Raw genomic sequence first — 16,520 nt, forward strand, 5'->3', positions numbered from 1 at the left:
TTTTTCTTCTTTTAACTCTGCTTTAATGTCAACTTGCATATTTATAATATACTGTAAACATATGTATTCATAAAAATCTACTCTCAGCTTCAATAGTATCAATGAGGAAATACTAAACACACTAGCACTTACCAGATTTTCTTTCTTTTCCCCCCGTTTTTTCCAGCAATGTTGTTTCTGAGACCAGTAAATTTTTTAAATGCAAAACCCAAGGAAATGTTATCATACCCCTATAATCTATAAAGAGATTTTAATTCTTAAGTCATGGCACAATGCCTTTTTTTCCAAAAAGCTTCTAAAGCCAGCTGTATTGCATAGTTTCAGACAGACTAAATTTAGCCAGTTCTGTTCATCAGAGGAATGCTGTGTGTCAGCTACATCAAAGCCCAAGGGCAGCCTGATAAACACTGAATACAGGTCACGTAGCTCTGTAGCTAACAAACTCTAAGAGAGCTTGTACTCGGGGGCATTCAAAGCAGTTTTGTCATCAACAATCTAGTATCCCTTGAGCCCCCATGTCGTTTCAGTTGCTAAGCAACTCCGGTGTTAATGTCTTAGAGGAGAAAAACTTACCAGGCATCTGGCCGTTCATCTGGTTCTGCATGTGTGGTGCAGGAGGACCCCCACCTACCATTCCATCTGAAGGCATGTTGTGAGAGCGTGGAGGTGGGGGAGGGCCGCTCTGATTCATCCCTCCAGGACCCATAGGCATATTCTGTGTGGGTGGCTGAAAGAAGACAGTTTAGTAAAACAAGAGAAACAGTTAGGCTAATATATTAAAGATGCATATAACAGTTGCCTGTATTATTAAACTGAATAGAAACAAAAATACAAAAGCATTTCAACTTATTCTAATGCATTTTAATCATGGACTAATTATTTACATCAAATTTAATACGCCCCCAAAACTTATCTTAGTATGAAGAAATCATCTGACAACCTCAGACCAAAAGAACACCACAACTAAAGTATATTTGATTTTACAAAATCTCAATAGTGAAAATAATTTTTTTAACATTTTATACAAAAATTCACATTTATTTATATATAACGTGTCTATACACATATTTTAATGTGTCTATTGTTATTTAAATTATGTTTTTAAAACTTAGATCTCTTTTCATTATTTATATTTAAATATGTTTACTATTAATGATGTATATTATATCTGAAAAGATGCAATAACAAAAAACTATAAAAGGATCAGAAGCTCCAAAATGTGATATACAATGTACTACTGTTCGAGAGGAAATAAAGCAATTTTGGCAAGGGAATGTTTTAAACCATGAAGACTCAGTTCAGTCCAACGTTTTTGTGCCGACGACTCCTATAGATGGGAAACATTACTGATGGCCTCCAAGGGTACAGAGACAGCTGCCTCAAAAGGATGCCTTTGGCAAATTTCCTAATGAAAGTGTGAAGAAAATCACTGACTAACCTTGAGAGTTCACAAAAGGGCGAAAGGAAAAACACAGATAGAAGGTGGTCTGCAACACCTGGCTCTTCTTAGGGATATTTTGGTGAAGAAAGCAAATGGTTAGTTCTTTCCGATCCTCATTTTTAAGCCTACAAGAGAAGGAGCTATATTCTTTACACATCTATTTCTGCCTTCTCTATTTCTCCTTATTCTAAAAACCTAACGTCCACTCTTATCATTTTAGTCATTATCTTCCTCCCACATTTTTACATGGCTAGTTACTTACCACTTCTGTACTATCAAGATTTTGTGAACACAGTCCTCTCTGGCCCCCTTAACAGATAAACACTGTCTTATAGCCATCACATGCAAATATTCAAATCTCCAACCATTTAATAATCATTAACATTGATACAAATAACCTAACTACTCTAATAGTTCCCATTTAAAATTCATATTTTTGGGGCGCCTGGGTGGCTCAGTTGGTTAAGTGCCTGCCTTCAGCTCACATCATGATCCCGGGATCCTGGAATTGAGCCCCACATCAGGCTCCCTGCTCAGCAGAGAATCTGCTTCTCCCTCTGACCCTCCTCCTTCTTGTGCTCGCTCTTTCAAATAAATAAAATCTTTAAAATTAACCAATTAATTAATTAAAATTCACAGTCTTAGCACATCTGGGTGGCTCAGTCAGTTAAGTGTCTGCCTTTACCTCAGGTCTTGATCCCAAAGTCCTGAGATCAAGTACTGGATTAGGCTCTCGGCTCAGCAGTGAGTCTGTTTCTACCCCTCCCTTTGCTCCTCCTCCCACTCATGTTCATGAGCTTGTACCCTCTCTCTAATAATAAAATCTTAAAAATAAATAAATAAATAAATAAATAAATAAATAAATAAATAAAATTCATGGTCTTGGTTTCTTCACTACTAAACTCAGAAAATAATTGTTCTTTATTAAATACTTCAATTCTCATTTTATTTTTTTAAGATCTTATTTATTTATTTGAGAGAGCAAGAGCACAAGCAGGGGCAGCAGCAGAGGGAGAGGGAGAAGCAGGCTCCTGACCAAGCAGAGCCCGATGTGGCACTCGATCTCAGGACCCTGAGACCATGACCTGAGCCAAAGGCAAGACACCTAACCAACTGAGCACTCAGGCACACCTTCAATTATCATTTTAAATTCTTCACCCACTTTGGATTCTTTAAACTCTTAATGACTTCCTTCAGTTTTGTTTTTTCTTTAAATTGCCAAATATCAACTCAGTGTCATGTATCTTACTTGGAAATGATCTTTTACTATGCTACAAACATAGCTGACTTTGACCCTCTCGTTTGAAAATAAAAATCCCTCTTTTTATATTCTCGTCCAAATTTTCTGCTGAAAATTTACGTTCTCACTGTCAAAAGATACCAGTTTTTTCATTTTCTTGTGATGCATTTAATGAACATCAGTATTCATGGCTCCCATCATGAGAGTAGCTTGTATCAAACTAACCTTCCTGCTAATAAAAGTAATAAAATCTAGACAATGTAAAAACTGTTTGAAGACACTGAAGAGCAATATACAGAGAGAAACAAGGAAAGGCTACAACTCTTGAAAGAAGGGAAGCACAGAAGATCAGCTCCATAAGCACCTTTGCTTTTTCCTTGACTTTGTTGTGTAACAGGAAAATAGAGTCCAAGCAGAGGTGGCAGCCCAAATCGATTAAGAAGAAGAGTTCTGGGCTATCAGAAAGCTAAAAACTAAAGAATAAAGTCCCAGAGTGAAAGAATCATAAAAAGGATGAAAATTCAAAAAAAAAAAAAAAGAAAAAAAGAAAGAAAAGAAAAAAAAAACTAGCATAAATAGCAGTTAGGAGGCTAAAGAGCTGAGTGGACTATTTCAACTTCTGCCCAGTGCTAGAGCAGTATAGACTGGAGTATAACCTCTATGAAGTTAGAAAGGCCTTCATAAGCAACTCAAGCTCTCTGTTGAGACTTCAAAAAGGCCCTCCTTAAATTAAAGTCGAAATGGAAATCTATCAGCCCTAACAAATTTTATAGTTGGCACTCAGTACTCAAGGTAATCTAGCACTTCACCTTCCAAAGGAAAACTTAACTCACTGGAGGAAAATAACACCAAATACAGCCCCTACAATTGTTCAATGAAGAATTACAAGGCATTCTAAAAAAGAAGAAATGGCCAACCCTCATTAGGAAGACTATAATAATTTAAAAAAAGAAAAAAATTACAGAAAGTAACAAAGATTGGCAAGAATGTGGAGAAAATGAAACTCTCCTACATGCTGGCAGGATTGTAAGGGGTACAGCCACTGTGGAAAACAATTTGGCAGTTCCTCAGAAAGTTAAACATAGAGTTACCATATGACAGAGCAATTCCACTTCTGGTACAGACCCAAGAGAACTGAAGACATGTGTTCACACAAAACTTGCACACAAATGTTCACAGTAGTATTATTCATCATAGTCAAAAAATAGTAAAAAATTTCAAATGTCCATCAACTGATGGCTAAGTAAAAATATCCATACAACAGAACATTATTCAGCCACAAAATGAAATGAAGTACTGATACATACTACAACACAGATGAATCTTGAAAACACTACGCTAGGTTAAAGAAATCAGAATCGAGGATCCCTGGGTGGCTCAGCGGTTTAGTGCCTGCCTTTGGCCCAGGGCGTGATCCTGGGGTCCGGGGATTGAGTCCCACGTCGGGCTCCCAGAATGGAGCCTGCTTCTCCCTCCTCCTGTGTCTCTGCCTCTCTCTCTCTCTATGTCTATCATAAATAAATAAATAAATAAATAAATAAATAAATAAATAAATCTTTTTTAAAAAGTACTTTAAAAAAAAGAAATCAGACTCAAAAGGCCACACATCATATAATTCCATTTATATGAAATATCCAGAAGACATAAATCCAGAGACAATGAATATAAACTAATCAGATGTTGCCAGGGGGTGAGTAGACGAAAAACTGGGACTGAGTGTCAATAATTATGAGATCTCTTTTTGAGTTGACAGAAATGTTTTGGAATAGTGGTGATGGTCACATAACACAGTGACTTTACTAAAAACCACTGAATTGTATACTTTAAAAGGTTAATATGGTGAATTTCATGTTATGTGAATTTTTTCTCAAATTTAAAAAAAATGGATGAATAACAAAGAGAACATAGAAAAAGACATATAGGTTATTCATAGTTTGGAACTATCTGAGGAACCTTAAAATAACTGATACATTCAAAAGCAAAAAAAAAAAAAAAAAAAGGATAGGATAGATGGACAATTTTAGCAAAATCCTAGAATTCTTGAAAGAGTAAAATGGAAATTCCAGAACTGGAATATATAGTCAATAAAATTAAGAACTCACTAATTTACAAACAGTAAAACAGAAGACGGGTAAAACTGGAAGAAATGTACACAAAAGATGATACACCAAGAGATATAAAGGAGAGAATAAAGGTCCCCCAAAAAGCATAAAGACAAGTACAACATGCTACAAAGGTCTAACACACATCTAACTAGAGTTAGAAAAGTAGAGAAAATGAAACATAGGCAATATTTGAAAAAACACTAGTCAAAAATTTCCCAAAGCTAACACGAGACATTAGTCTCTCAAGTAAACATGTCAGGTTCTATAAACCTCAGAAGAATATGAAGAAAACCATACCCAAGTCAAAGTCAGAAAATCTTAAAAGTAGCCAAAAAAAAATAAGACACAGGGCAAGGACAGTAAGACTAACAACCATTTTTTTTTTATCAGAAACATTAGAAATGGAAGGCAATAAAATGATATCTTTAAAATAATGTCAAAACAAGAAAATAAACCAAACAATCTAGAGTTCTACAAGAAAAAATATCCTCCAATATGAAGATGAGTTAGTAAGTTTCAGATAAACAAAAGCTCAGAGAACTTGTTACAAACGAAGGGAATTCATCAAGTTAAAAGACAACAATCTCAGATGGAAGCACAGAACTAGAAGATTTAATAGAAATGAAAAGGTAACTATTTAGACGAATATACATTAATATTAATAATTAAAATAATTAAAGGGATGCCTGGGTGGCTCAGGAGTTGAGCATCTATCTGCCTTTGGTTCAGGGTGTGATCCCGGGTTCGGGGATCGAGTCCCTGCGAGGAGCCTATTTCTCCCTCTGCCTAGGTCTCTGCCTCTCTCTCTCTCTCTGTGTCTCTCATGAATAAATAAATATCTTTAAATAATAATAATAACAATGACTTGTGTGGTTTAAACAGACATAAAAGTATAAAACTTAAGACAGCACTAACACAAAGCACAAATACAAAAAGGATAAATGAAGCTACACTTACATATCTCTTGCATTTCTCAAGTGCTACATCTACAAATTTAGACTGGAACCTAACCAAGGATGCACACTGTAATCTCAAAGGCAACTATTTAAAAATGCATACACATGTAAAAATGCACAGCTAAAAAACCGGTAGAGAGGAAAAAATAATGCTTGATTAGTTTTGAGAAAAGCAATAGAAAACTAATATTCTCAAATTCTACTATATCATGTTCTGCATTAAATGTATCTGGACACAACATTTTGATTAGGTGACAAATATTATTAGGATGGATTTCTAAAACCCTCACCTCTATTCTGTTTACAAAAAATCTACTTTATGGACACATATGTTAAGAGAAAAAGATACTATACACTAATCACTAATAAAAGTATGGTGAGGTCACTATATTTATATCAGACAGTTGAGTTAAATCAAAAACCACTACTAAAAACACTAGAGGAATATTTTATTATAAAATCAGTCCAACATAAAAATTTATGTAACAATCATTTGTAGACATCTCATAACACAACTTCAAAGTCTTTAAAGCCAAAGTTGATGTACCCAAAAGTAAAAATAGAATAATCCATAATAATGGTTGGATTTTGGGGGGAGGAGATTTATTTATTTGGGGGGGTACAGTAGGGAGGGAAAAAAATAATAATATAAGCTTCCGCTTCAAACAGCTAAAAGAGACAGCAAGTCAAACCCAAAGTAGTACAGAGAAGGAAGTAACATGGATGAAAACAAAACTCAACAAATTATATGCAATCTTCCAGAGAACACAAAAAAAGGAGAAAATTTTCCAATTTTTTTTTAAAGACTGTATTTATTTACTTGACAGAGAGAAAAAGTGCGGAGATGGTGAAGGGTTGAAGGAACAGGAGAAGCTGACTCCCCACTGAGCAGGGAGCCCAACGCAGGGCTTGATCCCAGGACCCTGAGATCATGACCCGAGCCAAAGGCAGATGCTTAACCAACTGAGCCATCCAGGCAGCCCAACAATTCTCAATTCTATTATGAGGTCATCAAAACTCTGATATCAAAACTTAAAAAGGACATTATTAGAAAAAAATCTACAAGCCAAACTTTCTAATGAGCATAGACACAAAATGCTAAACAAAATTTTAGCCAATAAATCAAAACTGTATTCAAAAGATGATGCATTATTCTACCCATAGTGCTTATTCCAAGAATGTGAGCTGGTTTAACTTTTGGAAAGCAACCACTGTAATCCACCAAATTACAAAAAAAAATAATAAAATAAAATAAAATAAAATAAAATAAAAATAAAATAAAATAAAAAATAAAATAAAATAAATAAAATAAAATAAAATAATAAATAATAAAATATAAAATAAAATAAAATAAAATATCACATCTCAGTATATAAAGAAAAATTATTTGATAAAATTCAACACCTACTCATAATACAAATTTTTAAAAATTCAGGCGCATCCTTAATTTAATGAATCTAATTTACGAAAAGTTTGCAGTTAATATCTTACTGATAAAATATTAGACTCTTTCTTCTTGAATTCAGGAATAAGACAAGACTATCCACTAACACCATTATCTATTCAACATAATAAATAAACCCATAGACAAATCGATAGCATTAAGAACAGAGATAAAGCACACACAAAAAAAAGTTTGGAAAAGACACATAATTGTTGTTATTTACAGATGACATAATTGAATGCACAGAAAACCAAGAGAATCTGTAAAAAATTATTTGAATAAGGTAACTAGATATAAGATCAATATGTAAATATCAACTGGATTTCTATATATTTCCAAAAAAAAAAAGAAAATGAACTTTTATTTTTTTTTAAAGATTTTTATTTATTTATTCATGAGAGACACAGAGAGAAGCAGAGACATAGGCAGAGAGAGGAGAAGCAGATTCCATACGGGGAGCCCGACGTGGGACTCGATCCCAGAGCTCCAGGATCACGTCCTGAGCCAAAAGCAGACACTCTACTGCTGGGCCACCCAGGCGTCCCAAAAATGAACTTTTAAAAGCATATATAATAGGATCAAAAAAGTGAGTAACTAGGAATGAATCTAAAAAGATGCGTAATACCTCTATATTGCAACACTGTTGAAAGAAATTAGTTTACTAAATGGAGGGATATACCTTTTTTTTTTTTCTCTCTCTCTACAGGATACACCATTTTTATTGATTGGAAGACTCAATATAGTAAAGATGGCCGTTTACCCCATAAAGATAGCCGTTTACCCCATGCTGACCTAGAAATTCCATGCAATCTCTGTCAAAATCCCATAAGGCTTTTTGAAGAAAATTCACAAGCTGATTCTAAAATTTATATGGAAATGCAAAGGAATTAGAATAGCCAGGACACTCCTGAAAAAGAACACCACTAACTGCTACAATAATTGAGATATGTGGTTGGTGCAAGGATAGATAAAAGACCAACAGAACAGAAGTGAGAAACAGATCCACACATACAGTCACCTTACTTATATTCAATGGATAAAAATCATATTTCCAATAAACGGTACTATATTAACTGAATATTCTATGAACAAAAATGAATGCTGACTCCTATGCTCAGATCATTCACAAATTTAACTTGCAATGGATCATGGATATAGACTTTTAGAAGAAAACATAAGCATATTTTCATGACTTTGATAAACTATTTCTCAAACAACATACAGAAAGAAAAACAAGATCAATAAATTGATTTTGTTTCAATTAGAAACTCTGTTCATAAAAAGATCATAAAGAGAATAAAAATAGAATTTTCAAAATGAGAGAAGATAGCATAGTGAAGAAAACAACAAAACTAAAAGGCAACCTATGGAATGGGAGAAGATATATGCAAATAACTTATCTGATAAAGGGTTAGTGTCCAAAATACACAAAGAACTTATAAAACACAACATCCAAAAACAAATAATCCAATTTAAAAATGGGCAGAAGACATGAACAGACATTTCTGTAAACTGATGCAGCCATTGTGGAACAGTATGGAAGTTGCTCAAAAGGTTAAAAATGCAACTGCTCTACAATCCAGCAATCATTATACTGAGTACTTACGAAAAGAGTACAAAAACACTAATTGAAGTGGATATATGTACCCTGTTACTTCCAGTACCATTATTTACAAGAGCCAAGATACGGAAGCAGCCCAAGTGTCCATCAATTGATGAATGGATAAAGATGTGGGGCATGTGTGTGCATGTGCGTGTACATATGTGTGTACAATAGAGTACTATTCAGCCATAAAAAAAGAATGAAATTTCGCCATTTGCAATGACACAGAGCTAGAGGGTATAATGCTAAGGGAGATAAGTCAGTCAGAGAAAGATAATTACTATGATTTCACTCATATGTGGAATTTAAGAAAATGAGCAAAGGGGGAAAAAAAAAACCTAGAAACAGACTCTTATTTATTTATAGAGAATACACTGATGTTACCAGAGAGGAGGTGGGTGGGGGGATGGGGTTAAATAGGTGATGAGGATTCAAGGAGTGCACTTGTAATGAGCACCAGGTATTGTATGAAATTGTGGAATCACTATATTTTCTACCTGAACCTAATTTAGCACTCACTGTATGTGTACTGGAATTAAAATAAAAACTTTAAAAAATATTACACAGCCAACAAAAGATTTATATCTAGAATATATTTTAAAAAAAAACTCCTACAAATCAATAATAAAGACAACTCAATGTAAAAATGGACAAAAAAGGCACCACAATTTTTTTTGTGATGAAAGGATTATTCTGTATCTTAACTGTAGTGGTGCTTACACAGATTTGTCAAAATTCATTAATCTGTATAACTAAAATGAGTGAATCTTATTTTATGTGAATTGTACCTCAAATGATACTTCTTCAAGAAAACCTTCCCTATCAGAATAATCAGGCCCTATTATCTCCTAGAGTTCTAAATACCTTTCCTTCATAGCATCTATTACAAATGTCATTTAAAATGTCTGTGAGGGCAGCCCGGGTGGCTCAGCAGTTTGGTGCCTGCCTTCAGCCCAGGGCCTCATCCTGGAGACCCGGGATTGAGTCCCTGCATGGAGCCTGCTTCTCCCTCTGCCTGTGTCTCTGCCTCTCTCTCTTTGTCTCTCATGAATAAATAAATGATCTTTAAAATAAATAAATAAAAAATAAAATGTCTGTGAAAAGAATGTTTGTGTAATTATTTAACATCTATATTGCATATGTTAAATTCTGTAAGACCTGGGTCCGTGATTGTATTTATTTATCACTTATTGCTCTCAATCACCTACTATCAAATAGAGGTATTCAAGAAATATTCACTAAATGAAAAAATTATTTTAAAATATAAGCAGCGTTTCAAATCCAATTAGGGACCAATATTTTTGTAATAACTTTCATGTTTCTTATTGTCAAAACTGCTTATTCTGTATACTCCACATCTCCATTTAGAAAACTATCAGACATCTCAAACTTGAAATCTTTAACACTAAATCTCTGAAATCTCCACCACTACCCCCCCACCCAAATCCCTTTACCCAATAGTTTCAGTTGATGGCAATTTCATCACTCCAGTTGCTCTCTGAAAACCATGGAGTCATCCCTTACATGTCTCTTATTCTCATCCTCTGCTTCCCACATTCAATTCTCAGCATATCCTTTGGAGTCTACCTTTAAAATATACCTACAATTTGACAATTCCTTCCACCTCCTCCTCTGCTACCATGGTGGTACAAGCCACCATCACATCTCTCAAGATGTTCACTGAAATAGCCTACTAACGGATTCCCGGCTTCTATTCATGCTCCTCTGTCATCAATTTTCCACACAGTGATCAGAATGAGCTTATTCAAATATGTCAATTCACTCTTCTGCTCAAAATCCTCCAAGAGCTTCCAATTTCAAGGTAAAAACTAAAGTCACTACAAGAGCTTGCAAGATAGATTTGTCCACACAACTTCCTTACATTACTCTGTTCTAGCCACAAACTTCATGTTGTTTCTTGAACAAGCTAGGCACAGTTTCACTTCAGGACCTTTCCACTGCTTGTTTCCTCTGCCTAAAACATTCAAGTCTTTGGTCAAATGTCACCTTCTCAATGAGGTCTTCCTGAGCACTCTACTTCATACTGCAAATACCACCCCCCACCTCCAGCATTCCTAATAAATCTCTCCCTGCTCTATGTTTTCCTTTTCAATAGCCCTTATCATCTTCTAATAAGTTATATGATTTAATTATTTATTGTACCTGCCTTGCTTGCTAGAACATAAAACCCAAGACAGCAGGAATATTCATCTGTTTTGCTAACTAATGTTCTAAAAGTACCTAACTATTGTTGAGACACAGTATGCGCTTAATATTTAGGAAATAAATGAACTCTCGAACTTAAATTATTTAGTGTAAAATTCTGACTATAAAATTATCTTCAATGTTTCTTTAAAATATAAAAATATCACCGTAAAACATAATTTTTAGTTTAATAATCCTTCCTCTGTGCAACTATCATTCATATAACTGTCATTAGTATACATTCCCACAAGGAGGCACTAAAATGACACACAGAAATAGGAGATTTAAAAATATTATGCAAACAGGAGGAATATATATGTATATATTTATATTTATATATGCATACATATATAAATACTGCCAAAAGCTAACAGATGACCAGTACATACACAAATAAAAAGAGTCCGACTGGTCAACCAAGAATGGATCCAAAAGCCTTATCATTACATTTGTCTTACTTCCTAGTCCTATGTCAATCTCACCAAAAATTAGTTCTATACATATCTGAGACAGTTCAGAAAGATCTCCTTGATTCCTTACTAATTCTGTAAGAAATGTCAGAATACCATCATGAGTAGCCTTGAACTGATATAGGTTTTTGATCTTACCAAATGATTTCCTCAATTTAATAATCTTAAAAATAATAATCTCATCAGTTATTATATCATCTTGTCCCCAAGCTAATACAGAATTTAGTCCTGCTATAAAACCTGACCAGTTGAACTTTCGCAACTAGCAACATTTTCCACTTATTTTCACAACATGATCCTCCAAACTTCCTAAGGAGTTATACCCCCAAATGATTCACTTACCAACAATATTCTCCTCAGTTAGTAATAGGTTCCCCAGAAACTCAACCTTCATTTTTGAAATAGCAAACACTCTCACCATAACAAATGCAATGTTATACTATCTCCACTATGAAAAACTAAGCCTACCTAGCCCTAATGATGTTAACTACTAAGCAGTCACTCCATATCCATATAATCTTAGGGAATGAAGTATTAGCCTTCTTCCCAGACCAGGAGAATTCTCTGGTATATACTTCCAAAGAACTAATCCCCTCCTAAAACATTGGGAGACAGAATCTAAGACTTTCTTAGGTTTGTAATAATACCATCAGTTAAGAAACAGGAATGTATGTATTTGTTTAATCTTGAATTTATTATATTTTTACATCTATACCAATCTCGCTAAATTACAAAGTAATGTGCAATCATTACAAAAACATTAACAACGCAAACAGGAAGCATTGTTAACGTGTGTGTGTGTGTGTGTGTGTGTGTGTGTGTGTGTTTAGCTTTTAAAAGTAGGGTCACACTATTGTGTGATTTCTTTCGTTCTACTGTAGGAATTACTCTTTATCAACATATAATTCAAGAGTGTAGAATTCAATGATACAAGCTATAAAAATTTTTAACCCACCCTCAATACTGAGACTAGTTCTCAATTTGTTCTTGTTTTGCTAATGTAAACAATGCTTAAATTAACAGTCCCATAGAAAAACTTTTCTGCACTTATTCTGTGCAAATTAAGAGTGAATTACTTAATTCCCAACATTTAGGTTCTTTTTTTTCTCAAACAGAAACGCTTCTCCTTTAGAGAAGTGAGCTAGTGAGCTACATTATTTTCAATTGTGACAAAGGGAGAATCTTTGGGTTTCTTAGTACAGGCAGAAGCTACTTTTGCTAATTTAATAATAGTCTGCCAAAAACTGTACATACATACATATATATACATATATACACAAATATTTATAAATCCTCAGTAAGATATAACCAATCTCTTTACATATGTGGGCTGAATAAGTGCCTGAATCTCATATATACTGTCTAGCAGAGTTATAACATGATTCTTTTCTAGGATTCTGAAATGACATAAGCAATGGTACAGGAAAATGCTCCCCATAAATCAATTCTTTACAAATTATAGGGTTACCTCTTTTGTGAAACTTTCCCTAATACTTAAGAGCAGAATTAATCACTTCTACTATGTAAAATAGATTTTAAATGTCCAGTACTTCTAAAATAACATGTATTATACTGTACTATTACCATCTGCTGTCTTTAATTTCATTTACAGGACTTTTTGGCATACAAAAAGTCTTATTTTACTTTTTTTAAAAGGATAAAAGCAGCATCTTCTTTATAGTTTCCTCCTTTGCTTTCGTTCTCACAGAAGTCTTCCTCACCTCAAAATTATTTAAATAACTGATGGCTTCCTTAATTCATCCTAAATATCAAATAACAGACTTTAAAAGACATTTCATTCATGATCTTGCTTCTGTTTTTAACACCAAAATGTTTTTTTTTGTTTTTTTTTTTTTTAATTTTTTATTTATTTATGACAGTCACACAGAGAGAGAGAGAGAGGCAGAGACACAGGCAGAAGGAGAGGGAGAAGCAGGCTCCGTGCACCAGGAGCCCGACGCGGGATTCGATCCCGGGTCTCCAGGATCGTGCCCTGGGCCAAAGGCAGGCGCCAAACCGCTGCGCCACCCAGGGATCCCAACACCAAAATGTTTTAATTAGACACCTCTTATTGTGCAGCACCATACTACATACAAGAGGAAGACTCAGAAAGTAGCTATAGTAGGTGAATAAATCATAAATGACCATTACATTTCTGACTAAAAGAACTCCATGTTTATACCATTCACTTGAAATAGTAAATAGAAAATTCAAGGTTATGGGCCTTTTTCTTTAACAGCAAGAAACAGCATAGGGGGAGCTGAGGGAAATGGTGTCTTGTCCACACTGCGCTGAGAGACCTATGGAATACCCAAATGGATACATCTATTGGAAACTGGATTCATGTTTCACTCAGGCATAAAGACAGATATTTGGGAGTCAGTGATGTATAAGTGGAGCCTGAAGTCAAGAATATAAGAAACCAGAAGTATGAATGAAATCTCCCAGAAAGAGTGTATATGATAAAAAAAATGTTCAAGAATAGAATATCAACAATTGATGGGCATGTTAAAGGTAAGAAGCTGAAGAGGCACCTGGGTGGCTCAATAGTTGAGCGTCTGCCTTTGGCTTGAGATTCCCAGAGTCCCGGGATCGAGTCCACATCAGGGTCCCAGCAGGAAGCCTGCTTCTCCCTCTGCCTATGTCTGCCTCTATGTCTCTCATGAATAAATAAATAAAATCTTTAAAAAAAAAAAAAAAAAAGATAAGCTGAGTAGCTAGAAAGGTAAAAAGAAAACTATCACAGAAGTCAAACTAATGTTTCAAAGGAGAAAGAAGTCAACATCGCACTGACTAAATATACATTATCGTGTTTATCAAACACTCAAAACTTAAAAATTCTTAAAGTGATGCCAATATTTAAGAAAGTTCTTTCCATGGGAGCATGAGTGGCTCAGTCTCAGGATCCTGGAATAGAGCCCTCCAGCAGGCTCCCTACTCATTAGGGAGTCTGCTTCTCCCTCTGCCCCTCACCCTGCTCATGCTCTCTTTCTCTCTCTCTCTTGCTCACTCTCTCAATAAATAAATAAAATCTTAAAAATTCTTTCCACACTTCTAAATAAGAATGCAAACACTTTCATTTTTTAAAAATAAGAAACAGAACTGTGGATGGCAAGGTTGTATGTGGACAGAAAAGGATAAAGTATGTACTTATATCAGCTTTTATTTGCATAAAAAAATCTAAGATAGAGACAGAGTGGGCTTTTGTATGACCTTTTGTAGTTTTTGATGTTCTGACCATATCAAAGTACTACCTATGCTGAAAGTGAAGGTAAAATTTATAAATGAAATATAGTATGCTAATCTGTAAGATGTTCCACATCTCTAAGCACACGTTCTTTCACTTCAGGTAGATCATACCTGTCAGTGAATTCTGTAACGCCAAATTTTAGTCAATGAATTACTTTAAAACAGATGTTTTGCCAGTACTGAATCTAAAGACTACACATTATCACTTTTACTGAAGCTTGTGTAATGAGAGGTTAATCAAATGCTATCCAAGGGTTGCTGAGAACATCAAGTGCACATCACCAAAAAAAAAAAAAAAAAAAGAAAGAAATGCAACTTAGGAAATATAAAACGTAAGACTACTGTACTTACTCTAAATCAATTTGTATTAATAGTCCAGACTTTTATCCTTTGTAGAGAATACACAATAAACAAAAATAATCTTTAATAGGCTTAAAATTCAAGAAGTATATCTGGTTAAATTGGGAATTTTTTAAACCTTTTTTAAGGAATTTTTAAAAAACTCAAATACTCAATGAATTAAGTGAAAAGCAAGATAAGCAATTCCTATCAGCCTCCAACCTTCTTTTAAAATTAGGAGACATGCTGATATACTCAACCTCAGGGGATGTCACTGTCAAGTCTCCCAACTCTCTCCCTTACCCTTCGTATGTATTCAGAATTGAATCCTGCTAGTCTTACTTCAAACACTCCTGAATCAGACTTCTCTTTCTGTTTATACTTCCAACTGTGTACTACCTTCATCTTCATTATCATCAGTATTTTCTATGTACCCCCTCCATGTTAATTAACCTACCTGAGACTCCGTAGGTGAATTGTTTATTTTAGTCCTCATAACAATACTACAGAATAAGGATTACCTTCTCATACTGTAAAAATAGTTTGTGGTACACGACATCAAATGAAGTTGCTAGTACCAGGATAGGAATATTTTCTTTAATTTGCTTATCTTCAGAATGTCACTGGATGTTTCATTTAAAAAGCATGGAAATATAAGGTCTTCAATTCCTAGATGCATATTAGACTTACCTGAGAAGCTTTTAAAATATGCAGCCAGGGTAGATTAACACAAGACTATGATTGTCCATGTTCTTTCCAGCTCTACAATTTTTAATTCTGTGAAATATTTCCAGTCTGTAGGTTTTAAAATGAACTACAATAGAAAGACTCTTTATTCCCCAAGTTTTTCCCAAATAAAAATAACTTTTCTTTGGGGTGCCAGGGTGGTATAGTTGGTTGAGTGTCCAACTTTTGATTTTGGCTCAGGTCGTGATCTCAGGATCGTGAGATCAAGCCTCGAGTTGAGCTCCACACTGAGTGGAGTCTGCTTGAGATTCTTTCCCTCTCCCTCTGCCCCTTCCACTCAGGTGCATGCATGCTCACTCTCTCTCTCAAATAAATAAGTCAATCTTAAAAAAATAAATAAAAACTTCTTGATTTAAGCTGTCCTCTCATAATTCTTTCCTAAATCACTGGTGTCTACCATTTTGTATACACTAATACTACCGAACAACAAAAATAAGTGACCAATAACTAATATTAGGCTAAAACTTAAAAATCCAATTTATTCAAAGTATATTTGAGAAGGAAAGACTGACATACAACATAATCATAATGTCTACTGGCAAAATATTCCTAGTTCATATATGAAAATAGTCAATGGTTTATGCTACTTCAGAAAGTAAATACCAACCTTCAAGTGATGCCTCCAAGGTTTATCTAGATAAAGAGAGCTCCGGGTGCATATACTAAAGAAGCCAGAGTAGGGTACGTTTTCAATTACGTCAGCTTTTTATAACTAGATGGT

The 16,520-nt window shown here is 34.5% G+C and overlaps 2 protein-coding genes across 6 annotated transcripts in view; one reads left to right on the top strand and one right to left on the bottom strand.

Moving 5' to 3' along the window:
* Positions 1-16,520, bottom strand: part of SS18 (SS18 subunit of BAF chromatin remodeling complex) — an 80,564-nt gene that overhangs the window by 42,027 nt on the left and 22,017 nt on the right. For all 5 annotated transcript variants that reach the window (XM_077900309.1, XM_077900314.1, XM_077900312.1 and 2 more), the window contains one exon: positions 574-727. In XM_077900309.1, coding sequence (XP_077756435.1) covers positions 574-727 — 154 coding nt within the window. The remainder of the gene's footprint in view (positions 1-573; positions 728-16,520) is intronic.
* PSMA8 (proteasome 20S subunit alpha 8) overlaps positions 1-16,520 on the top strand; it is a 123,212-nt gene that overhangs the window by 26,370 nt on the left and 80,322 nt on the right. The gene's annotated exons all lie outside the window — the stretch shown is intronic.

Source organism: Canis aureus, chromosome 6, assembly GCF_053574225.1.
Source record: "Canis aureus isolate CA01 chromosome 6, VMU_Caureus_v.1.0, whole genome shotgun sequence".
Lineage (NCBI taxonomy): Eukaryota > Metazoa > Chordata > Mammalia > Carnivora > Canidae > Canis > Canis aureus.